Source organism: Oreochromis niloticus, linkage group LG2 (assembly GCF_001858045.2).
Source record: "Oreochromis niloticus isolate F11D_XX linkage group LG2, O_niloticus_UMD_NMBU, whole genome shotgun sequence".
NCBI lineage: Eukaryota > Metazoa > Chordata > Actinopteri > Cichliformes > Cichlidae > Oreochromis > Oreochromis niloticus.
Window position 1 is genome coordinate 457837 of NC_031966.2, and position 25739 is coordinate 483575.

At 44.9% G+C, this 25739-nt stretch overlaps 4 protein-coding genes across 7 annotated transcripts; 2 read left to right on the top strand and 2 right to left on the bottom strand.

Moving 5' to 3' along the window:
* Positions 1-1820: 1820 nt before the first annotated feature.
* Positions 1821-3751, top strand: LOC112847518 (uncharacterized). Its single transcript, XM_025909248.1, has 2 exons — positions 1821-3604; positions 3687-3751. The coding sequence occupies exons 1-2, from the start codon at positions 2159-2161 to the stop codon at positions 3729-3731; spliced, it is 1491 nt and encodes a 496-aa protein (XP_025765033.1). The 5' UTR covers positions 1821-2158; the 3' UTR covers positions 3732-3751.
* Positions 3752-5747: 1996 nt separating this feature from the next.
* Positions 5748-9386, top strand: LOC109203239 (uncharacterized). 4 transcript variants are annotated; one of them, XM_025909244.1, is made up of 3 exons: positions 5748-6306; positions 6514-8585; positions 9038-9386. In XM_025909244.1, the coding sequence occupies exons 1-2, from the start codon at positions 5767-5769 to the stop codon at positions 8572-8574; spliced, it is 2601 nt and encodes an 866-aa protein (XP_025765029.1). In that variant the 5' UTR covers positions 5748-5766; the 3' UTR covers positions 8575-8585; positions 9038-9386. The 4 variants fall into 4 exon arrangements, with proteins under 4 accessions (XP_025765029.1, XP_019218096.1, XP_025765030.1 ...); XM_019362551.2 differs by having other exon boundaries at positions 6514-6622; positions 8030-9386; XM_025909245.1 differs by lacking the exon at positions 9038-9386 and having other exon boundaries at positions 6514-7512; positions 8030-8086.
* Positions 9387-19735: 10349 nt separating this feature from the next.
* On the bottom strand, positions 19736-21604 carry LOC112841993 (uncharacterized). The gene is made up of 2 exons (XM_025897628.1): positions 20701-21604; positions 19736-20505 (listed from the first exon to the last, which is right to left on the bottom strand). Exons 1-2 carry the CDS (start codon positions 21451-21453, stop codon positions 20419-20421), a joined length of 840 nt encoding a protein of 279 aa, XP_025753413.1. The 5' UTR covers positions 21454-21604; the 3' UTR covers positions 19736-20418.
* LOC109202958 (uncharacterized) lies at positions 21459-25364 on the bottom strand. The gene is made up of 3 exons (XM_025899140.1): positions 25237-25364; positions 21626-24149; positions 21459-21528 (listed from the first exon to the last, which is right to left on the bottom strand). The coding sequence occupies exons 2-3, from the start codon at positions 23689-23691 to the stop codon at positions 21459-21461; spliced, it is 2136 nt and encodes a 711-aa protein (XP_025754925.1). The 5' UTR covers positions 23692-24149; positions 25237-25364.
* Between the last annotated feature and the right edge of the window lie 375 nt (positions 25365-25739).

Below are 25739 nucleotides of genomic sequence, written 5' to 3' on the forward strand. Positions count from 1 at the left end.
AGGAGTGCATGTTGGTCGGTCAGTGGACCTCTATTTTGTTGATTTTGCTATTGTCACTGTCCAGTTATATAGAATTATGCTCACCTTTGGTTCCTGCAGGATAGAAATTGTGCCATTAGAAGAAGATCAGCTTACAGTGACTTGTGTCATGCAAGGGGAAACGGTGGAAGAACCTTATGAGTTCTCCATTGCAGAAGATATTAGAGAATCAGAGTTTGACGAGTGGTTGGCCAGGACCTTGGAATTGTTTGTCATGTTAGCTGACCTGTGCGAGAGAGCAGGTACCACTGATTGGGTACCACCAGAAGAGAGCCCCGCGGAAGACACGTGATGAGGGTTTTATATGTTATTTTGACGTGCCCTGGAGGTGATCATTGTTGTGTTTACACACCTCGGGGTTCTCTATGTGATTTTGCCTTGTTTTGTATGTGATGTTTGTTGTGCTTAGACATGTCTGACAAAGAACTGAGCTGCACGTTGAAACGGTTGAGTGAATTCACACACACTTTGGGGTGCGATTCTGTGCTTTTATTATCACTATAACTACGACTTTCACAGGGGGAGGCCTGGTTTCTCTCTTGAAGTTAAAGATAATGTGGATTTGTGTTTATTTGGTTCCTGTGACAATAAGTACATTTGAGATACTTGATTTTGAGTTCGAAATCGTGGCTATCGACTGTTATGTTGTGATAGTTTATTAAATTAGCTTAGTAGAAGTGCTGCTTGGTCCCTGGGGAGCTTGGGCCTGGTTCCTGTTTTTCACTGGTGCGTGGTGTGCAGCTGGCCTGCTTTCGGAGAAAACACAGTGAAGCTTTTCAGGAGTTAAATGGGTCGGAGATAACATAAAACACATATATATATATGCACTACAACTTAATTAAGGGTTTTTTGGGTGCATTTTCAGTGACAAACTACAGTTCCTTGCACAGTACGTTCGGGGTGTTGTCAAGGGGTTGGTTGTGACGACTGCTGAAATAAAAACTGAATTGTGAGTCCTGAGTTCACCGTTGTGTGTGTGTCACCAAGCAGGAGAAAAGAGGAAGTGACTGTAAGAGACCTGGACGCATTGGTCAAACAACTACCACCCATCACAGAGGGAGGAGCAAGATGGCTGAGGAAACTGAATATGCTGACAGAAGGAGACGAGATCGCCATTGGAGATTTCCGCGCTATTTCTGGAAGGACGATGCTTGGGTGTGGCCTGGCAGACGTGGAAGAAATCGCCGGAACGACTCGCTACGCCAACGACATGCCATACCGTGAAGTGCAAAGTGACCTAGCGGACGCAGTTCGTGAAAAGTACCCGACCCCAAACACGGGAGCCATTCCTAAAATAATTTGGGATCCACAACACACACCCAGTGAGTTTTTAGCAAAAGCAAAGGAGCAGTGGATGTCCGAAACGGGAATACACCCCGGAAGGGAAGGAGAAAGTCGGGCGTGGTTCCGTGCTGCGGTCCTTGCAGGGTTGCCCAAGCAAGTGAGAACTGATCTAGAAAAGAATCCAGACTTTGCTGTTGCAGATTCCACCCAATGGGAGCGGCACGTGACGCACAGATTGATGCTGGAGCAAGATGACGTGAACAAGCAGAGGAAGGAGTTGGAGGAAGCGCAGGCGTTGCTGTTAAAACTACAGCTGGCAGAGGCAAAGACTAAAGTGAGCGACAAAAAGAAAGAGGAAAAGGAGGCCACAAAGAAAATAATGGTGGTAAAGCCCCAGCCTGGTCCCGTGTCTGAATGGCCAGATCTGGATCCCAACGTCTACCCTGATGACCGCTGGCCCGTCAATGCACCAAGGCAGCGACAACCCGCGGGGAATTGGGGAGCTGTTGGACCGTTCAGAGGGCGTGGTGGATCCGCCGGGAGAGGACAAAGGGCTCGGAGTACGGGGAATCCCAGTAACACGTCTTGGAATGCTTGTTACAGATGTGGAGCTGACGGGCATTGGGCTCGGGATTGTCCTGGACCGGCCCAAAACACCCAACAGCGTGATTACCGAACCCAGGCACGCGGAGCGCCCAGAGGAAGAGGTGCGTACAGAGGAGGGCATCAAGCCCCAAACCCAGGTGCAGCGCCAGTCGCTCAGTATCCAGTGGCTGACTGGAACTGGGGGGAGGAGCAATACTGACGGGGCCCTGAAAAACCCGACGGCGTGGGGATGGCAGATCCCATGCTGTCAATGACCGTGGAAGGAACACAACTGACCTTCCTGGTGGACACTGGAGCAACTTACTCAACACTGAGAGCCACACCAAACAGTGCAACACTCTCCAACCACACTGTGACTGTGGTGGGTTTTTCCGGGGTCCCGATGACTCTGCCATTAACTGATCCAGCCCTGACAAAGCTGGGAAAACAAACTTTGAAGCACCAATATGTGGTGTCCCCACAAGTGCCTGTAAATCTCATGGGCAGGGATCTGCTCGTGAAACTGGGAGCCACTATCATGTGTTCTGCAGATGGGCTTACTGTCAGTCTTCCAGGAGGAAAAGAGTTCCCGTGCCTGGGGACAATTTCAAAGAATCAATATCTGGTCCAAGACTCTGAACGAGCTACAGCCGACATATACTGGGGAAGGCTAGTAGAAGACGGCATTCTCAGACAATATCAGCTGTGGAAACCCTGGATAATGAGCCTGGCCGTCTACACCCCGCCGCGCGATCCATACCACGTCACTCTTTTTTATGACAGGGACGACGACGACACGTACCGAGAAAGCTTTCAATCTGACCTTGAAGGTCAAATTTGGAACGTGCGTAGCCACAATATCTATGTTGGCCCGGAAGGAGTAGCAGCGGCTGTGAAATTGACGGACGAACAACTGCCTTGGTACGAGATGGGATCAGATTCAGCTCCTCATGTCACATTGGCGGTCCACATAGGTCATCAGGCTAGAGAAATGGGACCGATGGTCAAGCGGGCGCTGGACAACGCTTGGTGGCAAAGCACTCAGATTCCAAATGTATGGTATGCGCCAAAGTGCAAAACGTACCGAATCACCTGTCTGTCTAATGATGCAGTGGTTCTGGAACATCAGGAAATCTCAAGAACACATGGCAGGGAAAGAACTGACCATCCTGATGCAGTCGCCGCGCTTTCAGAACTGCCTGACACTCTGTGGTCGACGGGGCCCACTGACGTCGGCCTCGCTACCTGTTCACCTGTCTTGTTTCAGCTGAAGTCTGAGGCGCCAATTAATAGACCACAGTACAGACACAAACCAGAAGCTGAGGAAGGAATTGCAGAAACCATTGAAGGGCTACTGAAAGTAGGTGTGCTTGAGCCTTCACAGTCATTTTGGAACACACCTATTTTGCCAGTGGAGAAGCACGGGACAGGAAAATACAGGATGGCACATGACCTGAGGGCCATTAATGCCATACTGCGCACCGACACTGTGCCTGTGCCAAACCCATACACGGCTTTAACCGCCATCTCATGGGACCAAAAGTGGTTTACATGTATTGATCTTGCTAATGCTTTCTTTTGTCTCCCATTACATGAGTCACTGAGGGACATTTTTTCATTCACATACAGAGGCCAGAAATACAGATACACACGCCTGCCACAAGGTTTTGCACTGTCCCCAGGCATCTTCAATCAGGTGCTGAAGGATGCATTGTCACCATGCCACCTGCCTGAAGGCTGTACACTAATACAGTATGTTGATGATCTTCTCATTGCAGCCAAGTCAGCATCAGCCTGCACAGCAGCCTCGCTCCTGGTGCTGAACCGATTGGCAGAATGTGGATTCAAAGTAAGTAAAGAAAAACTGCAGCTGGTTCGACCAGAAGTAACGTTTCTGGGCCGTGTAATCGCACACAGGTCAGTGGGCCTGATGAACACACACAGAGACCAGATTCTGACACACCCTAAACCAAGAACTGTCAAGGAGCTCCTTTCTTTTCTTGGTTTGACAGGTTACAGCAGACAGTTTATTCCTAACTACGCAGGCAAAACGGCCCCTTTAAGGGACCTGATAAAAAAGGTGGGCGTTTGAAACCTTAAGGCTGAATTGCCCTGGACGCCAGCCACAGAAACAGCGTTCATTTCACTGAAACAAGATCTGTCAAGAGCCACAGACCTTGCCACACCCAACTATGACGAACCATTTTACCTTGATGTTTCTGAAACAAGTGGGGTTGTAAATGGGGTGTTGTTTCAGAAAAAAGGAGGAGGTAGAGATGTGCTTATGTATGTTAGCATAAGATTAAATCCAACAGAGGCTAGGCATCCCACATGCACACAACACGCAGCTGGGGTAGCAAAAATCATCCAGAAAACAGCACATGTAGTGAGAGAACATCCACTTAAAGTGCTCACCACACACAGTGTAGTAGCATACGTGAACTCACAAGCCTTCACCATGACACCACTGACACAACAGAGGTTGAGCAAAGTTCTAGATGCTCCAAATTTGACATTCACACATGAAGGAATTAACATGGCAGACCTAATGGGGTCAGGGGAACCACACGACTGTGCCAAAAAAGCTGAAGCTGAAGAGAAAGTCAGAGAAGACCTGAAAGCGGAGCCCATCCCCGGAGCTGAGGACTGGTTCACAGACGGCTGTTGTCACCGTGATGAAGAAGGACTGAAAGCAGGCTACGCTGTGGTTTGCAGAAGAGGACAACACTATGAGGTAAGAGAAGCTGGAAGAATCGAGGGTCAACAGTCAGCACAGAGAGCTGAAGTAATAGCTCTGACTCGAGCCCTCAGACTGGCCAAGGACATGAAGGTGAACATTTACACTGATTCAGCTTATGCGTTTGGGGCAGCTCACGTGGAACTTGCTCAATGGAAGAGGGCAGGTTTCAGAACAGCAACTAATGCCCCAATATGCCATAAGAAGGAAATGGAGGAACTGGAAGAAGCTCTGAATGACCCAGACGAGATAAGTATCATAAAATGCAAAGGACACTCTCAGGAAAACACAATGGTGGCCAAAGGGAACCAGAAAGCAGATGAAGCCGCAAAAGAAGCTGCAGGCTACAAAGGACGAAGGCAAATGGTGGAGGTCACTGCCGAGGAGGAACCAAGCACTGATGTGTTGGAGGAAGCCAGACAGGCTCAGGAAGGAGCCACCCAAGAGGAAAAGGAGGTGTGGCAGAACCGAGGAGCCCGGAAAGAAGGAGGTCTGTGGCGAGGACCTCACGGGCGACCAGTTCTAACAGCTAAGTTGGCTGAAAAGAAGGTAAGTGAGGCGCACGGGCTTGGCCATGTAGGAGTGACACAGATGGAGAGAAACTTGTGTCACTGGTGGCACCCTGAGCTGAGAAACATGATAAAGGAGAAAGCCAGAACTTGTCTAATTTGTGGGGCACACAATCCAAAGCCAGCGGTGAAGCCAGAAACAGGTAAGTTCCTCATGCCAGAGAGGCCCGGAGAAGAAATCGTGATTGACTTCACCGACATGATCGATCCAGGACCGGGAGGAGTCAGGTATTTGCTGGTGTGTGTGGACGCTCTGACCGGATGGCCAGAGGCATGGGCGACTAAAAGAGAGGACGCGAGAAGCGTCATTAAATGTCTGATCAACCACTACATACCAAGACATGGGTTTCCCAAGAGAATTAGGTCAGATAATGGAACCCATTTCAGGAATCAAGATCTGGCAGAGGTGGAGAAAATGTTGGGAGTCCAGCATAAGTTTGGGACAGTGTATCATCCGCAGTCCCAGGGGAAGGTAGAAAGAATGAACCTAAATTTGAAGAACAAACTAGCGAAGATCTGTGCACAGACAGGGTTAAAGACAGGGTTGCTTTGATGACCATAAGATGCTCTGTTAACCAATCAACAGGTTTCACGCCCTACGAGCTGCTGACAGGACGGCAGTTTCCGGCGCCCTGGACAGTGGTCCCGGCGGAGCAGCCCAGAAAAAGTAACAGGTCTCATGCTGAATATTTTAATGAGTTGAAAGCTCTTGTGTCCAGTTTCACAACACAGGTCACCTCTGGAAGACCCACAGCAGAAAAAGAGGTCCCAGATGCAAAAGCAGTGTGGCTGAAAGTCATCAAGCGGAAGTGGAAAGAACCCCGCTGGACCGGTCCGTACGAGGTGACTGCCCGGACGGCCACAGCGGTCCGACTGAAAGGGAAAGGCGACACCTGGTTCCACTGGACGCAGTGCGCTGCAGCAGACGAGAGCTTGGTGCAGGACAACCCAGCTATACTAGACACGGGCGCTAACGAGAATCAGAGGCAGAATAAATCCTCTCACCTGTGCAACGGGCCGACCAGTAGTCCACCTGGGAGGCCGAAGCAAGAAGAACAGCCAAGGAGGAGATCGCCACATCAACACAAAGGAGTGGTAACAAATTAAGGAGAAGAAAAGGAATAAAAGTTTATGCTAAAAATACAAATCTCACACAACACAATGCACTCACACGAATCAGATACACGTAATGGGACACGTGAAGAGAAGAAATTGGTAAAAATGCTTCTCACAACCACATGTTTGCTATATCAGATAGTATTAGTTATGGCCGTGTGTTTTCTTGTGTATTTTTTGCAGACCGCCCCAGGTAACCTGTCTGAGCACGGAGGCCAGTCCAGCCCAACACCCACTGAGAAACGGAGCACTGAGATGTGGCCGTTGAAAAGACCTAAGCGTGAGGTGTCAGGTAAAAGGGATGATTGTCTCAGCGCATATAATGGCATAGAACTGGACTACGTTAAAGGGTCCACAAGCTCATACACGTTTGATCTGTGTGAAGTGATCAATTGTAAAGGAGCAAACAGCAGCTGGAGGGGAAACGATGTGTGGGTTTGCAGTCACCCTGATATTTGCACACGGGGAGGGAACCCTCACTCCAGCCGGGGAATCCGCCCTGTACTGGCGTCATACACAGCAGGACAGTGGTGCGCCCCTGGCTGGGGGAACGTGGTAAGTTGGACTGGAGTAGGGTGGCAGCCACATGTGCCTGAGGGATTGAAGGGAATAGCAATTCAGAGGGATTTTTCTGCTGCTCAAAACCCGATCACACTTTCCCTGGGCCCTTGGGACACTCTGCCCAGGTCAGAGAGCCCAGGAAATGTGTTCTACCTGGTAATTGGGGTAGATGTGTCAGGTACAGATCCAATGGGGCTAATTAGAATAAACTTAGTCAATCCCGTAAATAACAATGTAACTAACTCTGTCACAAACATTACAGGAAAAGGAGGGGATGGGTCGCCAACCGCCACACCAGAGAAACACGAACCAAAAGGCAGACGAGTGCTGACGGTCGATTATACTAGGTTGAAGCCTCAGGATTTAATCGAGCGTGCCACCGGTTTCAGTGACAGTAATCTCTGGCTGGACTGGGTGGCCCAAAATGCTAAAGAACAACAGGTATCTAACTGTGTTGCTTGTGCTTCAGCTAGGCCGCGGTTGTTTACAGAGCCCGCTCCACTGTACCCAGAGGATAAGTGGGGGTATGACTGCATGCTGCAACTTACTAGAGAAGCGGTGAGTACTGGCAACTGTTCCATCTTGGCCAGCCTCTTCCCGCCAATTGACAAGCGGACCCAGGTAGGACCATTCACAAGTAAAAAAGATAATTATACGTGCTTTAAGTTCTCCACAGATAACATGAGATACAGGCTGGGAGAGATTGACCCTAGCTGGTGCTCTGTGACACTCACAGGGAGGACCACTAATATTAGAAACGACTCGAGCACGGTAATTGGCACGTGGGCAAGAAGTGGGTTATATTATTATTGTGGGCAGAAGACTATTTTGGTTCGTGTTCCTATGGGAAGTGTCGGGACGTGTGCTATGGTGAGATTGGGAGCTCCACTGATGCTAATCGGAAACAAAGTAAAAGTCATACCACAAAGAAATACACGCACATTGGCAGCTAAACGTAAGAGACACGTATTGAGAAATAGAGGGACTCAGGGGACACATGCATACGACCCTAGAATGGATTCACCCACCTGGATTGACTCCATAGGAGTGCCCAGGGGGGTTCCAAACGAATATAAATTGGTGGATCAGATAGCTGCTGGTTTTGAAAACTTACCAATAATCTCTGCTCTTTTCCCAGTGACCCCAAACAAGAATGTGGACAGAATAAACTATGTTCATTATAATGTGCTGAGACTCTCAAACCTAACCAGAGACGCCATGGAGGGATTAGTGGAGCAATTGGGGCCGACCTCGTTGATGGGGGTCCAAAATCGGATGGCCCTGGACATGTTGTTGGCGGAACGGGGAGGGGTCTGTGCCATGTTCGGCGATCAGTGCTGCACCTTTATCCCCAACAACACTGCCCCAGACAGCTCAGTTACCCGAGCTCTGGAGGGCCTTAAAACTCTGTCCAGAACCATGCACGAAGATTCAGGGATTGAAAATCCCCTGGAGGGCTGGATGACATCCGTGTTCGGGCAGTGGAAGGGGTTTGTGATTTCTGCAATGCTTTCTATTGCTGCTTTTCTAGGGATTTTGGTCACCTGTGGGTGCTGTCTCATTCCTTGTGTCAGAAGATTGTTGGAAAAGGTAATCACGAGGGCAGTGGATCCTGGGGAAGTGACCCCGGTGTCCATGATGCCATTGATAGACATGGAAGAAGCTGAGGAGGCCGAGGAGTGACACAGCACACGGTATGGTGACCTCTTGTGGTCAAGAGGTCAAAAGGAGGAATTGTGGAATTAAAGAAATTGTTTTACTGCTACAATATATCTCATAGCATTAGCATCGCATGAATAATATCACATATAGCTTTAAGATGGCAGGGAGACATTTAACACACTGACACCATATTAACCTTTATTACAGGTGCAGTCATAATCATTTTTACATTGTTATATCTTTATACACACATTGCAGTTCTGTGCTCATAAAGAGTTGAAGCTTTCCCAGGTAGTTAAAGGTCTCAAGCTTCATTCAGCGTGATGTCTGGGTGACCCATTGGTTAAGAAGCCGGGAGCTTAAGAAAGATTGCACACATGCTTACAAAACACATATATATATCACATATAACCTAGACACAGATCTGAGCAGAGGCCTGAATGTATTCAGTAAACCTGTAGCAATAGAGTCTACCCAACAACAGGTGACAAGAAGGAGGGGGCCAGCCCATGGGGACCCAGAGGCCTGAGACCATCGCCTTATTTGGAAGAAGATGCCAGAAAGAGGAGCACTTGTGTCTGCATTTATCTCTTAAAATTGATCATTGTCTGTAAAAGAGGCAAATAATGTTCTTAAGATGCAAATTATGTGCTTGTAAACGCATGAGGGGGCGTCATAATACCCTGATATTATAAAAGCAATCTGAAATGTATTTTGGGTGAAGATGCTTGCTGATGTGTGCAGTAACTGTCTTCCCGCACGTGTGTTTAAATAAAACTATTATTCTGACCTAACCCTTCTGGACTATTTTGGTTTTGTATCTTCCCTCAATTTCGAACCCTTAACAACATCAACAATAAATAGCAAACAGGAGAGATATATATAGTCTACAGGAATATATAGAAAACCAGAGGAATGTATAGAAACAATAGAAAGGCACACAATGGAGAGCAAAGTGCTTGGATAATCGACTTCTGTGAGAGCAGAGTTCAGGTCGTTGCTCTGCACTGTTGGCACACAGCATTGCAGGAGATAATGGTAGATGAATTATATCCTTGAACTTAGTTACAGCACTTTGAGAAATCTACAGAATCTACTGTGATGAAATCTATTTTCCACTGCTGTGTAATCCATCATTGTAAATTTAAATGTTTTTAGGTAATGATCAAACAAACGAGGGGGGGTTTCAGGAAAAACTGCTAAATGTTCACACAATCTAGAGTGTGATTAAAGTGGTGGGTGGGTTCTTTTACATTTTGACAGAAGCCAACTGAGTCTAAAAATCACCCACAATAATTATTTTATCTGAGCTGAGCACTAAATCAGATAAAAACTCTGAGAAATCACAGAGAAACTCTGTGTAAGGCCCACACTGTAAGAAAAAATCCTAATATAAATGTATTGTACTGTGTATTTTACAGTTTTGTTCTGTTCTTCTAGAATATCATTAAATTTACATAAATAGACTGTGATTTCACATTTCAAATGTAAAATAACATAAAATCACTGTAATGTGATAAAACATAATTTTCTTGTTCTTTAAATGTATTTGTCTGTACATATGCATATTTAGATTGTTAAAATACATTCACAAATGTATCATGATGTCACAAATATGTGTCCGTTACTTGAAAGATTGAACTGTTAAATTCAAATGTGATGTTAATGTCGTGGCTGAAGAGTTGGCAGTTTGTCTTGTAATCAGAAGGTTGCCGGTTCGAGCCCCGGCTCGGACACTCTCGGTCGTTGTGTCCTTGGCCGAGACTCTTCACCTACCGCCTACTGGTGATGGCCAGAGGGGCCGATGGTGCGATATGGCAGCCTCGCCTCTGTCCCAGGGTATGCAAGCCATTATTATTTAAACCAACTGTTAACTGTATATTTCTGTACATTTAAGTATTATTATTCATATTGCCGCATTCATTGACCTTGTTTATAGGTAATTTCATTGTTTAATCACATTAAAATGTTCCTAATTTAATGTTTAAAAGCACTTGAAAAAGGCAAAATCCCAGTAAAATTAGGGCAACAAACTGTATTGTCATTACTGAAAATAACCGTATTTTTATGAGAAAGTTATTTTCTGTTATTTTCTGGTATTATTTTGGCGCCCCAGCTGCTGGAATATTACTGTTTTTTTAGGATTTTTTTTTTTTTAAAGTGCAGGTGGACAATATATGATAACAAGTAAGACTGGTTTCTGAGTTTTACAGCTGGGGTGGACGAGGCTAAGCATCAGGCTTTCAAATGAATTAAAAGTCTGTCTTGGTCTTTGGTTGATTAATAGGCTGGTGTGAAAAATTGCTGCCACACCACCCCCTCGGCCTGTGCTTCGAGGTTTCTCGTAGTTAGAATGACTCGGGGGTGTTGATTCATTTAAACTAACATAATCATCCGGCTGCAACCAGGTTTCTGTAAGGCAGAGTAAATCGATTTGTTGATCAATTATTAAGTCATGTACTAACAGAGACTTGGAGGAGAATATTTAATAATCCACATTTCACTGTTTTACTCTTTGGTGCTGTTGTGGATACTACATTATTCTTTCTTTGTTATTTGTGGTTTGTTTTTGTTGATTGTAGACACAGTCTCTATGGAGATGGGGTTTGGGGGGTTTGGGGGGGGGTAGCAGGAGGAGAGAAGCTGCAGGCGTGTAAGACTCCTGTAGCGGCTGTCTTGTATCTTCTTGGAGTTCTCTATTTTCCTTACATCTGAAATAAGAGTCTGGATGGACAAGAGGCTGTTTTACGCGTCGGTTTGTGCAACAACGACGGTAAAACCATCGTGTCGCTCCGCCATTCGCTTGTTTATTTCTCACAAACCTTTCACAACAAAAGCACCATATCCTTTTCAGGCTTTTCAAAATAAAACATGTAATAACTATAAATGGCGCTAACATTCCGGCCCCTAATTGTTACTGCTAAGGCATAACAATTACATATTAACACAATAATGCGTCATTTAATATCAACACTCGGAATATAAATGGCTTAACCAAACATTATGTGCAACATACATCATATGTGTTGAACATAAATCTGTTACACTTGAGGCTGAGATTCAAACTGTTGCCTCCATTTCAAGCAATAAACATAACTTGTCGATGGGCCTCTCCAAAACGCTAGTTTTGGTTTTGACAAACACACGTCTGACAAGTCCATGTGAGTCTGGAACTGTACTCTCAACCTTTCCCATTAACCAGGAACTTCTTGGTGCACTGTCATCAACTATGAGGACAACATCTCCTGGTCTCAGATTTCTCCTAGTCACTAACCATTTCTGTCTTTCTTGTAGAAGCGGCAAATACTCTTTAGTCCAACGCTTCCAAAAGATGTCTGACAGGTACTGCACCTGTCTCCACCTTTTTTTTGCATACAAGTCCTGTCTTTGAAACAATCCAGGTGGCAGTACTGGCTGCCCTTTAAGAAGAAGTAGATGATTGGGTGTAAGTGCGTCTAAATCATTGGGGTCATTAGACGCTCTTGTTATTGGCCTGCCGTTGACAATTGCTTCAACTTCACATAGCAATGTCTGCAAGCATTCATCATCCAGAGGTTGCTGCTTTAGGATCTGGTTAAGAATTCTCCTAACTGAGCGAATTTGCCTCTCCCAGATTCCCCCAAAATGTGACCCTGCTGGGGGGTTAAATATCCAGGTGATGCCCTTTTGCATGAGCATTTCTGAGATTTTTGAATGATTCCATCCCTTGATTGCTTCACGCATTTCCTTTTCTGCACCCACAAGGTTAGTGCCATTGTCTGATCTCATGACAGACACTTGACCTCGTCTTGCAATAAACCTCCTGAATGCATTTATGCAGGAATCAGTATCAAGTGAGTGGGCAACTTCCATGTGTATTGCTCTAACAGCAAGGCATGTAAACAATACACCATAACGCTTAACTCTGCTGCGCCCATGCTTGACCTCAAAAGGTCCAAAATAGTCTATGCCCACATTTGTGAATGGAGGTTTGTCAGGAATCAGGCGATCTTGTGGCAAGTTTGCCATTCTTTGTTCACCAGGTTTTGCAGATATCCTTCTACATGTTACACACTTTGACAGGATCTTTCTTATTGCTGAATCTGCCTGTGGAATCCAGAATCTTTCTCTCAGCCTGGATAATGTGTAATTCCTTCCTCCATGACCTGTTTCTTGGTGAATGTGTCTCAGAATCAAAGTAGAAACATGATGACCTTTAGGGAGAATCACTGGATGCTTAACATCGGCTGGTAGTGCAGACTCATGCAACCTACCACCAACCCTTAAAACTCCATCCTGGACAAAAGGATCCAGCTTTGCAATGTGACTGCTCCTTTTAAGCTTGTCACCTTTCTGAAGACTTGCAAGTTCTTCTGCGAAGCTTTGATTTTGACAAAACTTAACAATCTCAGTTTCTCCCTTTGCAACATCTGCAATGGTAAGTGAAGATCCCTTAATACATGTTTTGAACTGCTGCATTTGACCTGCAACCTTTTCAGCTTTCCTTTTGCTGCTTTCACAGTCGCTTGCTTGTGACATGAGAAGCTTCCGATGTGCACTTAACCTGCAAAGCAGCTGCTTGAACATAAGTATCCAGGAAACTGCCTTTTTCAGACGGTACCAGTTTGAATAGTGAGAGATCAGTTTGTTCACTGGATTTTTGTGTAATTTTGTAACATCCACACTCATCACCTCTTTGACTTCAACATCATTTTTTAGTGTTTCTTTAATGTCCGGTGGAATTGGCCAGTTTGTCCTATCCTTTGTCAAAAACTCTGGCCCAGCAATCCAGTTTGAACACTTCATGAATGTGTCTGTGTTCATCCCTCTTGAAGCGTGGTCAGCAGGGTTTAATTCAGAGTTCACATACATCCACTGACTTGGTTTTGTGTTGTCTCTAATAAGTGACACTCGATTTGCTACAAATGTCTTAAATCTGATGTTCTCACTGGAGATGTACTTTAAAACGGTGGTACTGTCAGACCAAAACACAGATTCTTCTTGTGGCATTTGCAGCTCCTTTCTCATGAGCTTGTCCATTTTTACAGCAACTGCAGCTGCTGTCAGCTCGAGACGTGGAATTGTTATCTGCTTCAGAGGAGACACTCTGGACTTGCCAATAATAAATGAGCAGTGACTTTCTCTTTTTTGGTTTGTGATACGGAGGTAAGTAACGACTCCATAACCTCTCTCGCTGGCATCAGCGAAGTGGTGCAATTGTGTAGATATAACCACTCCAAATCCAGCAGGTTTCAAACACCTGTTGACAGTAAAGCCATGAAGGCTTGAAAGCTCTGAATGCCAAACTTGTGACCTTTGAGCCAGCTCAGCTGGGATTTCCTCATCCCATGAGATCTTCCTGCCACATAGCTCTCGCAGGATGATTTTTGCTGGCAGAATGACAGGAGACAAAAAGCCCAGTGGGTCATATATTGCACTTACAAATGAGAGGATGCTTCGCCTAGTCCTTGGCACAGGTTTTTCAGTTATCCTGATCTTGAATACATCTGTTTCTGTGCACCAGTTCACTCCTAGGACTCTTTCATCTGGTAGTGCATCATGTCTCAAATCCAAATCTTTAACCTCTTTTGCTCTTTCCTTTTCAGGAATGGAAGCAAGAACAACTCTGCTGTTGCTCATCCACTTTGTTAAGTGAAATCCTCCACTCTCACACAATGCTGTCAGGTCCCTGACCATAGTACATGCCTGTGTTTCATCTGAAACTGACAGAAGACAATCATCTACATAAAAGTTGTTCAGAACAGCGTTAACTGCTGCTAGTGGCATTTTTTCTTTAGCATCTTCTGCTGCTTTTTTCAGTGCATAGTTTGCACAGCTTGGGGAGGATGTTGCCCCAAACAAGTGCACCATCATTTTGTATTCTTGCAGAGGTTCATTGAAGTTCCCATTTGGCCACCAGAGAAAACGCAAAAGATCACTGTCCTCTGGAGGTACTCGCACCTGGTGATACATAGCTTCTATGTCTGACATCAAGGCAATGTGATCCCACCTAAACCTTGTTAGTACTCCAATCAGTGTGTTCGTTAGGTCTGGCCCTTGCAAGAGTTCCTCATTCAGTGATTTCCCTTGAAAAGATGCTGCACAGTCAAAAACCACACGGAGTTTTCTTTTCTGGGGGTGGTACACCCCATGGTGTGGTATGTACCAAACTCTCTCATTTTCAGGGGTAGTCTTTGTGTTTGGTACCTGAACTGCATAGCCTTTATTCAGCAAGTCAGACATGAAGCTCTGATACTCCTTGTGAAACTCTGCGTTTCTGATTAATTTTCTTTTCAGATTCTCTGCTCTTTGCATTACTGCACTGCGGTTGTTTGGCATTTTGACAGCTTTGTTTCTCAAAGGAAGACCTATGCTATAATGACCATTAATCCTTTCAACTGTGCCATTGACAGAATCCATAAACATGATGTCTTCTCGTGACATTTCCTGTTTTTCCTCAGAAGCTTTCTCAGGAAAATCATAGTTAAGCTGTTGCATCAACAGATTCTCAACATTAGTGACAGAGATGCGATTTACTGAGACACTCAGCTCACTATCAGGAGTAAAGCAAGAATCTCTCTTGAGAGGGCCATTGATAACCCACCCCAGGACTGTTCGAACAGCATATGGACCGTTATCTTTACTATGAATAATCTCCCATGGTTCCATAGCCTTGTGCACATCACATCCTATCAAAAGTCCAATGTCTGCATCTGAATGTGGGAACTTGATTTGCTGAAGATGTGGCCACCTTTTTAAGTCATCCTGAGTAGGGATATTCTCCCTAGACACTGGAATGTCTGCATGAGTGTAAATGTCAGGAAGGTCTATATAGATGTTCTCATTTAAACCACACACTTCTAATCCTGACAGGTGGTAACTTGTCACCATCTTTTCCTGTCCCATTGTACGAAGCATGAATTTTGTCTTCTTACCTTCTACACCAAGTTGTCTCATCAGCTTTTCTGAACAGAATGTGGCTTGGCTCCCATTGTCCATGAAAGCATAAGTCTCAATTAACTTATTGCCTTTCTTTAACTTAACCCACACAGGAACGATCGATAACACATGAATGTCTTTTCCGGCCCCTGTGGCTCCACAAAGTCTGCCTGAAATATGTGTTTCATCACTTGTCGTGGGAATGTCAAAGACGTTTCTCTGGCTGCAATCATCTGCCTTACTGTCCTCCTCCCTTGTCCGATGAAGCATACTTGGATGTCTCTTAGAGCAGTACTCACACAATGATCTTTTCTTACAGTCCTTACTCAGATGACCTTGTGTCAGACATGCAAAGCACAGACCCTTTGCTTTGAGCAACTCTAGTCTTTCTTTGTAAGGCTGGTTTCTGACCTTTTGACATTCTGCCAGTGTATGCAGTTTTTCACAGTATATGCATGGTTTCTGGGAGGCACTGCTAGTGTGACAAGAAGCACTTTTACCAATTTCAGGTGACCTTTTATTTGCAGTTTGTGTTACACTTGTAGCAAATGTGCTTCCCCTTTGCCTGGATGATCTGTTCATTCTCACATTTGCAGATGACTTTGCTTTATCTTCAGCATCCTTAATGTCACCAAACAAAGGATCTGCAGCTATTTTTGCTTGTCTGTTTATGAATCTGACCAGGTCTGAGAACTTTGCTCTCCTTCCACTTCTTTCTTGAATGTCAAAAGCAGAGACTCTCCACATTTCTCTCATTTTGTATGGCAGTTTAGAGACAATAACTCTGAGGTTCGTGGGGATCTCCATTTCTTGGAGTTGACTGATGTCTTGCATTGCATTGTTACAACCGGTGAGAAACAGTGAATAGCTATGAAGAGCCTTTGCATCATCTGTTTTGATTTGCGGCCAATCAAAAGCTCTGTTCATGTAGGCAGTTGCAATTCTCAGTTCATTACCATAATGACAAAACAGCAACTTCCTTGCCTCACTGTAGCCTTGTTGAGGATTCATGTGCTGACAACTTCTTACCAAATCTCTGGGCTCACCTCTGGTGAACTGTTCAAGGTAATATAACCTGTCACTGTCACTGTCAGTTTTATCATGAATTGTATGGTCAAAGGCTCTTATAAACGGTATGAACTCAAGTGGATCACCACTAAAGATGGGAATGTCTCTTTGAGGCAAATGTGACAGTCTATGTTGTTTGACTAACATCTCAGTGATATCATTTTGTTTCAACATGACTTCACATAGATTCATTGGAATAACACTGGCATCAGTTTGGTGCAAGTCATCTTCTTGTTTTACACTGTCACCATTTACCTTTGACTGCCCATCATGTTCACTGCGTACCTTTGGCTCTTGGAAGCTGAACTGTTTAACAGCTGATTCACACTGTTCCACATCATTTTTACAGCTCTCATATTCACAGTCCTCTAACACTTTTATTTTGGCTGTCGAAGCAGCAATAGCTGTCTCGATCTCAAGCTGTTCTCTTCTTGCCTTTAACTTACATTCTTCAATGTCCAAGGCTTGTCTCTGTTTCAAGGAAGCGGCTCGTGCGAGCAGAGCAGCACGCTCTGCTTCCTCTTTCTGCCGTACAGATGATACTGAAGAAGCTCTGGACGACCTCGATGAGCGGCTACTGACTGAGCTTCTTCCAACGCTGGTACCTGATTTCTTTGCAGATGGTCTAGCAGTCACTGACACGCTGTCATCTGGGCTCACGTCATCTTGATGCTGATGTCTTGTTACCATGATCCATTTCTCAACTTCAGTCATAAACGCACTGAACTGCTCCTTTTTTGGATTGAACCAGAGCATCTGGTCCACATTCCTTTCATCTTCTGGCAACAGCGACAGTACATCATCATTTGCCCGTAAGAATTCTTCATGTAGCTTTGAAAAGTTACTTAAATGTTCATCAACAATGTCAAGGCTTTCATTCTCTTTCATCAGTCCGCTAATTTTATTCATTTTTGCAGTTAATTGTGACAGCTTGGACCTTCTTGCGTTTATGTGCCTGCCGAGCTGTTCTTCCAAACCTCTTTCGGTGTACTTTTGTGCCCTCTTGTGGCCAGTCCCGCTACTGCAGCTCTGTGCCCTGGGCCTGGAACCTTGCGGCTCTTTATCTGCCATCTCTACTCCTTTTACACAACTTCTTATTCAACAAGTGTTCATGAAACAAATGGTCTATGACACAAAGCTGAGGCTTTCGTAGTGAATGTCATCTTCTTAACACCAAAAACACTGTCACTGACTTATTTGTAAGAAGTTGAATGTCGCAATTGTTCAATTTTAGCACGACTTGTAGCTTGGCAGCATATCATAGTCAAAAACTTTATCCATGGAAGCTTATTTCTTCTCCTCTTAGATTCTTCATGCATACAGCTCTGTACACTTAACTGAGTTGCTGTACCAAACTTTGTACGATCTCATAGCGATGCAGTCGTCTCACTCGGGAGCATGATGGTTTTACTTAATGTAGCGGCTGTCTTGTATCTTCTTGGAGTTCTCTATTTTCCTTACATCTGAAATAAGAGTCTGGATGGACAAGAGGCTGTTTTACGCGTCGGTTTGTGCAACAACGACGGTAAAACCATCGTGTCGCTCCGCCATTCGCTTGTTTATTTCTCACAAACCTTTCACAACAAAAGCACCATATCCTTTTCAGGCTTTTCAAAATAAAACATGTAATAACTATAAATGGCGCTAACAACTCCAACTCTGCTTCCTGGTCCCAACTCTGGATAGTCATATTTTAAATTTGGCCAGATTTCTAGAAATGAGAGATGGAACTCCAAGTGTATAGGGGGCAACACCACTTAGACAGCAAGCAATTCAAGGAGAACATGCCTATAAACATGCCACCCCTGGTCCAGTTGGTGGGGAGAAAATTACAGAGTACAGCAGTGTTTTGGCAAAGTTACTCACCGACTTAATATAAATATTAGTGATGCAACAAGATGTCATTACTGCTTTGACCCCTGAAAGACAGTTTACTATGGCCGTTACTGTCTCTAGCTTCACGTGTCAAAACAGAGTCACCAAAAACCCATTTGTTCCTCGACGGGTGTGTCGAAAACTTGTTCTGACATATGGTATAGAAACTGAACATTATTCCCTGAAAACTCCCTGATATTTACTTAAATAATGAGAATTACAATTAAATTCAGACTCTGAATGTATGAAATAGCCCACGTGTGCTGTTTAGATTACATTTATACCTAAAAAATAAAAATAAAATAAAAAGTACAGGTTTCATCAATAGTGTTACCAAAGCTGGCAAAAAAAGCGCTTCTTGTGTTAATGAGTTGCATCAGGTAAATAATTAAAAACAATAAAACTCCTGTTGATCTCTTGGATTATGTGAAATATGTGTCTTTTCATCACATTAAAGGTTAATCATGTACAGCATTGTGTCCAGTCATTACTGTGTTGGACTACTCATCAAACTAAGTTGTACCTACAGGTTATAGAGCACCATCCTAGAGTATGCATTATGCAGTCTATATAATGTAACGTATGCATGGATTTGTTTGTTTGTTGATAATATGCAGTGTAAACACAGTATATTAATTAGCACAATGGTAAGCTGTAAAAATAGATTGCTCATTTTGTTTGTTGCCAGGTTTGACTTATATACAAATATAGACTTAATCGATTATAAATTCTTTTATCTTTCATGTTTACTGGTTTCAGTTTTACATAAGTGCATAGCATCCCACTACACTTCTCTACTTTGTACTTCTCAGGCTGTGTGACCCCCACACCCCAAACCTAACCTTGACACTAGTATTAAAGCATGAAGCGCTTCCTCACCCCTAACAAGCTGTGGCTAATCGTATGTAAAGCTCTTAGTCTAGTGAAGCCCCTGGGTAAAACAGACACATTTTATAATTGGCAGCACTAGATTAATGCATGACTACACTCTGCCTCCAGAGGAGCTCAGTGCCTCTATCAAAACTCAAAATGTTCTTCCAGCCAATGCCAACTCTTGTTAACCAACTATCAGTGAAGGCTGACTGATGCTTGAATATGTTACTTTGTCACTGCGGCATGTTGCTGTATGGCGTTTCTGCAGCAGTAGAGAAATTTCCAGACGGTTTCTGTGCATTCAACAAGACAGGTTTTTTAACAGGAAGGGCAGACACAGAAACCTTTTTTTTTTGTTTCTCTGATGAAGCATAAATATGATAAAGCATCACACACGTTTTTGTTTCTTTCAATCCAAACAGGTCCTTGGTGCAAATATACAGTCTGCTGCCCTCAGGTGAATGTATGGCTATTCACCCTATGCAGCGAGCTTAACATAAGAGGAGATGGTTCCAGGAACGACAGGACACATCGCTTTGCCTTTTGTCTTTCACTGAAGACCGTTTTTTCCTCTTTTAATTTGTAAGACTGTGAACATACAGTAAAATAATATGTAAGCATCAGTATCGACATATTAGCAACCAAAAACAGAAGTTAGCAACATAGCTTTTCTTATGCTTTGCATTCACCATATACATCTTTCTTTACACGTTCAAATACCCTTTTAAGTAACATGAAAGTAACAAATCTTACAGAAAATAAAGCTAGACAGTGCTTACTTACAGATTATGGTTCAACAAACTCCCCAACGATGTAAACTGGGCTTAAAGTTGTGCAGCTTGTTTTCTGCTCCATGCGTTTTCTCCCACTGCCTGTGTGAACTTTTTCTGCTGCTTACAACACATCACCAAAGGGGGCAGTGTAGCGCACACCAAACAACCAAAGAAGAAGCTACAAAACTCAAGGGGTAATACTGCCCACTGGTGGGAAAACTGAGAAATGCCCCAGCCAAAGAAACCCAATAAAGCAACAACACAGGGGCAGAATACTCCCCGCCTGACATCCGTGGAATGTCATTCTCAACTAACATGTAAAAAGCAAGTGACATACAATGAAACAAAGTTTCTGCTTTTAAGTACAATCCTTAGACACCAATAGCACAACCTCACTTATAGGCCTTATGTAGCACCTGTGTTCACCCTTGCGGAAAATCTTCACCTCTATTTTCCTTACAAGTCCATCCTCACTGGGAAAGGTTTTGGTGATGAGTCCAAGTGGCCAGTTGTTCCTATGTTCAAGTGTCTCTCTTAAAAGAACAACATCACCTGTTTGTAGGTTAGATTTTACTGTTTTCCATTTGCGGCGGTCCTGAAGTCCTGAGATGTATTCTTTTTTCCATCATCTCCAGAAGACATCAGCGAGGTATTGTACGCGCCTCCATTGAGCTTTGAACAGATCACTGTTTCCAAACTGCCCTGGTGGGATTGGTGGGGTCGCAACCTTTTGCGTGAGCAGCATGGCAGGGGTAAGGATGACTGGGTTATCTGGATCTGCAGAAACTGCTGTTAACGGACGAGCATTCACTATTGCAGTGACTTCAGCCATTAAGGTCACCAGGATTTCATGGGTAAGTTTTGCATTCCTGTGTTCTAGGAGCATTGCATCAAGGATTTTGCGCGTGACCCCAATCATGCGCTCCCAGGAGCCAGCCATGTGCGACGCATGTGGGGGGTTGAAAAGCCATTTGCAGCCAGAGTCTTCCAGAAAGCTGTTTAGTTTGCTGTTGTAGCAGCCCTGTTTGTCAATTTGCAGCTCTTTGCAGGCACTCACAAAATTTGTCCCACAATCGGACCTAAGAAGTTTGACTGCACCTCTGATGGCAAAAAAACGACGCAGGGCATTGATGAATGACGACGTGTCCATTGATTCTATAACTTCAATGTGAATGGCCCGTGTGCTCATGCACGTAAATATGACTGCCCATCGCTTTGCGTCCGCTTGCCCACCACGCGTTTTTCTGACAGTGACAGGCCAGGGCCCAAACACATCAAGCCCTACATGTGTGAAAGGAGGGCCAGTGGACAGCCTATCCTCTGGTAGCTCAGCCATAATCTGTTCCTGCTGTCTGCCTCTTAGTTTTCGACATGTCACGCAGCTGAATATCATTTTGCTTATTGCTCTTTTTCCTCCCACAATCCAAAAGCCTGCAGCTCTGACTGCCCCTTCAGTAAAATGTCTGCCCTGATGGCATACTTTCACATGGAAGTGTCTTATAATGAGCTGGGAAAGGTGATGTTTGGATGGGATGAGGATAGGATTTGTTTCATCCGAAGTCAACTGTGCTCGTCTTAGTCTGAGCATCCCATTTGTGTCGAGAAATGGGTTCAGTTTGCTAAGTGGGCTTGACCTTTTGAGGGGCATACTCTTCTCAAGCTGTCTTATGTCATCTGCATAGACTTCTCTTTGGACGGTGCGAATGATAAAGATCTTAGCTTGATCAAGCTGCTTTTCAATTAAATGCTCACTACAGCTGTGCCAGCCCTGGCAGGAGCCTTCTATGTTCTGCTTAAAGGACTGAACAATGTGTCGGAGTTTAGATATAGCTTTCAGTAGTACATTCCAACTTGAAAACCTTTCGAATCTGGCACTACTGAGAACATCCTTTGCAAGAGTGGTAACACAAGTAGTTACCTCATGACGCAGTTCGTTGTCAGTCTCTGGGTCTACAAGATCAAATGACTCTGCCTGAGATTGACCTGTTTCTGACTTGGTAAGGAATGCGGGTCCACTGAGCCATGTGGAGGTAGAAAGCTGCTCAGCAGGTAATGCGCGCGTGGCATGATCAGCAGGATTTAAGTGAGTGGGCACATAATGCCACTGGTGAGCTTGTGTAGATCGCCTAATGCGTTCCACTCTGTTGTGCACATAGACATAAAAACGCCTTGTTGTGTTGAAGATGTAACCGAGGACTACTTTGGAGTCTGAATAGAAGCTCACCTCATCAACTGTGATGTCCAGCTCGTCCACGACTAACTCTGCCACCTCGACAGCCAGGACCGCTGCACAGAGCTCAAGTCTGGGTATGGTGATGTCTGGTTTTGGGGCAAGCCGTGCCTTGCCAAGAAGGAAGCCCACTTCATTATGACCATCTCTGTCTGTGAGTTTAAGGTAGGCAACAGCAGCCACTGCCTTGGTAGAGGCGTCGCAGAAAACATGGATTTCCTTGGTTACTGCTGCAGAGAGTGGTATTGAGGTGAACATTCTGGGAATCTCAAGCTGTTGTAGATGTTTGAGGGAGTGTTTCCACTGTTGCCACTGTTGTAATTTGTCTTTAGGGAGTTCAGTGTCCCATTCACTAATGTCAGTGGAAATGTCTCTGAGTATGACCCTGCCCTCTACGATGACAGGGACAGCAAAGCCAAGTGGGTCATACACACTATTAACGACTGACAATACTCCACGCTTAGTGAAGGGCTTCTCATTGATGATTATCTGGAACCTGAACAAGTCTGTAGACAGGTCCCAGCCCAAGCCCAAGCTTCGCTGCATGGGTGTCTGCCCAAGGTCAAGGCCCTGCATGTCAGCTGCAAGGTCCTCACTTGGAAAGGCGTTTGTGATGGTAGGACAGTTGGATGAGATTTTATGCAGGCGTATGTTACACTGAGCCAGCATCTTCTGAGCCCCACAGAGAATGTTGATGGCCTCATCAGCGGAAGGAAATGATTTTAGTCCATCATCCACATAAAAGTGGCGTTCAATGAACTCTCTTACATCATTGCCGTGTTCTTTTTCTCCCTCCATCGCTGTTCGTTTCAGTCCATAAATGGCCACTGATGGGGAGGGGCAGTTCCCGAACACGTGGACTCTCATCCTGAATTCCTGTACTTCTCCATCCAGATCATGGTTTTTAAACCACAAGAAGCGGAGGTAGTTGCGGTGGTCTTCTCTGACAACAAAATTGTAAAACATTTGCTCCACGTCGGCCATGACTGCGTATGGGTCGGCCCTGAAACGCATCAGCACTCCCACAAGAGTATTATTGAGATCTGGCCCTTTTAGTAGCACATCATTGAGAGAAACATTGTTGTATTGCGCACTTGAATCAAAAACCACCCTAATTTTTCCTGGCTTCTGAGGGTGGTAAATGCCAAAACTAGGGAGATACCAGCATTCTTGTTCTGGAGCTAGAGCTGGAGCTGGTTCAGCGTGGCCCTTACTGAAAGTTTTGTCTAAAAACTCAATGTAATGGTCTTTCATTTCAGGTTTCTTTTTCAGCGTTTTGCGGAGCGACATTAAGCGACTGAGGGCTTGGTCCCTATTGTTGGGTAAACGCTGTCTGGGGGAGCGGAATGGGAGTGGAGCTACCCAATTGTTCGCCTCATCTTTAGTAAAGTCTCTGTGCATAATTTCCAGGAACAAGGCATCTTCTACTGAAAGAGCCGTTTTGTCATCATCTACTGTTTGCTGGAAAATGTGTCTGCCTAATTCCGCTTGTGTCTTCTGGAATGTGGGACGGCTTTCTGTGTATTTGTCTTTGATGTAGATTTTGTTTTCACAGGGGCTAAGGAAGGTAGGGCGCCCGTTATTCAGAATGTCTGTCTTAAAAGAGTTTACTGTGGGCTTGTGGGCCCCCGAGAGGCAGACATCACCTACAACCACCCATCCCAGATCAAGGCGTTGGGCATAAGGTGCACTGTTTGGACCATTTACCTGACTGCGAACCTTGTGAGCTTGGATGATGTCCCGGCCCAAGAAGAGGAGAATGTCCGCGGCTGGGTCCAGAGGAGGGATCTGTGAAGCGAGTGCGTGTAGATGCGGGTGAGCCGACACAGCCTCCTTGGTGGGTATCTCATCTCTATTGTCTGGAATGTGATCACATTCTGTCAGTGTGGGCAGCAACATGGACACTTCTCCATTTACATCCTGAATAACAAAATTAGTTGCTCTGCGTCCTCCAGCCTCTGATAAACCTGCACATGTTTTCATGGTGTATGGGAGCATAGTGCCTTTCACATTAAACATGTCGAAGAAAGCAGACCTGGCTAAGGATGAGTTGCTTTGATCATCCAACATGGCGTACATCCTCCTTTTCTCTTCAGGGTTTGTGCGGGGATACACGTCGACTAAACAAATCTTAGAGCAGGATTTGCCATTTAGACCTGGGCCACACACCTCTGTGCAAGCAGTTGTGGTTACAGGGCTTGAAGGGTCAGACTCCCCGCCATGGCTTTGAGGCGGGAGGTTAGAGTCCTTGGTTGCCCATGGAGGTGGACCAGCATGCATGGCAGACACGTGAGCATCACTATTACATTCCGAGCATTGGATAATGGCTTTGCAATCTTTAGCTCGGTGACCTGTGGAAGAACAACACTTATAACAAATAGCATGTTCTTTGAGGATGCTTTTCCTTTCATCTAGTGTTTTTGACCTAAAACCCCTGCATTTGGCAAGTGAATGGGGCTTGTGGTGAATAGGACATTGTCTGTCTGGGTTGAGAACTGATGTTTGAGCCGTGACGTTTGTTTGACTAATATCTGTTCTGTTCACTGCAACCGGACCTCTGTATTTAGTTGGTTTCAACAATGGCTTATCAGGTTTTGGAGCCACTATGTTTGAACTTTGTAACATAAAGCTAGGATCTGTTTTCATTTCTGCATAGTCATTTATGAACTGAACAAAATATGAGAAAGGTGGGTAAACTGCACCATTGTCCTTTTTGTATTTTGTCCCCTGTTTCACCCAGGACTCCTGGAGTCCGTAGGGAAGCTTTTCCACTATCGGGTTTATCCCCCTTGGGGTGTCCAGAAAGCTAAGGCCGGGTAGATAATTTTCACTTTGTGCATACTCTAACTCCAACAGGAGATCTGCAAGCTCCTGCAATAAGTGAGTGTCCTTATTAGATATTTTTGGAAAAGAGTGTAAGCGTTGGAAAAGTGACGCTTCAACTACCTCTGGAGAACCAAAACTTTTGTCTAGACGTTGCCACAAACGTTGAAGACCTGCGTGTGGGTTGTTCACATGGACCGCCCTGATCCTCAGAGCATGTTGTAGTGACTCCCCGCTGAGCCACTTGGTGAGGAGGTCAAGCTCTTCGCTGGACTTGAGGTTGAGGCCCTCTATGGCGTTGTGGAAGATTGACTTCCAGGACAAGTAGGACTCAGGACGGTTGTCGAAAACCTTGAATCCTGCTGTCATCAGATCACGGCGTGCTAGATAGGCTGTGAAATCTGAGAGTTCAGTCTTTGGAGGCAATGAAGGTTGAGGCAGGGTTGAAATGTCAGTTTTTCTGTGTATAGGAGGGGACTTTGGTTGCTCCTGATCTACAAAACCAGCGAGACGTTCACCTGAAGAGGAGTCAACTGGTGGTTGACTCTGTCGTAGATGCTGAGCGTCGTTATTACCGACCGGTTGTCCTGTATCAGGCTTTCTGTCTTCATTAACTACCAAGCTGC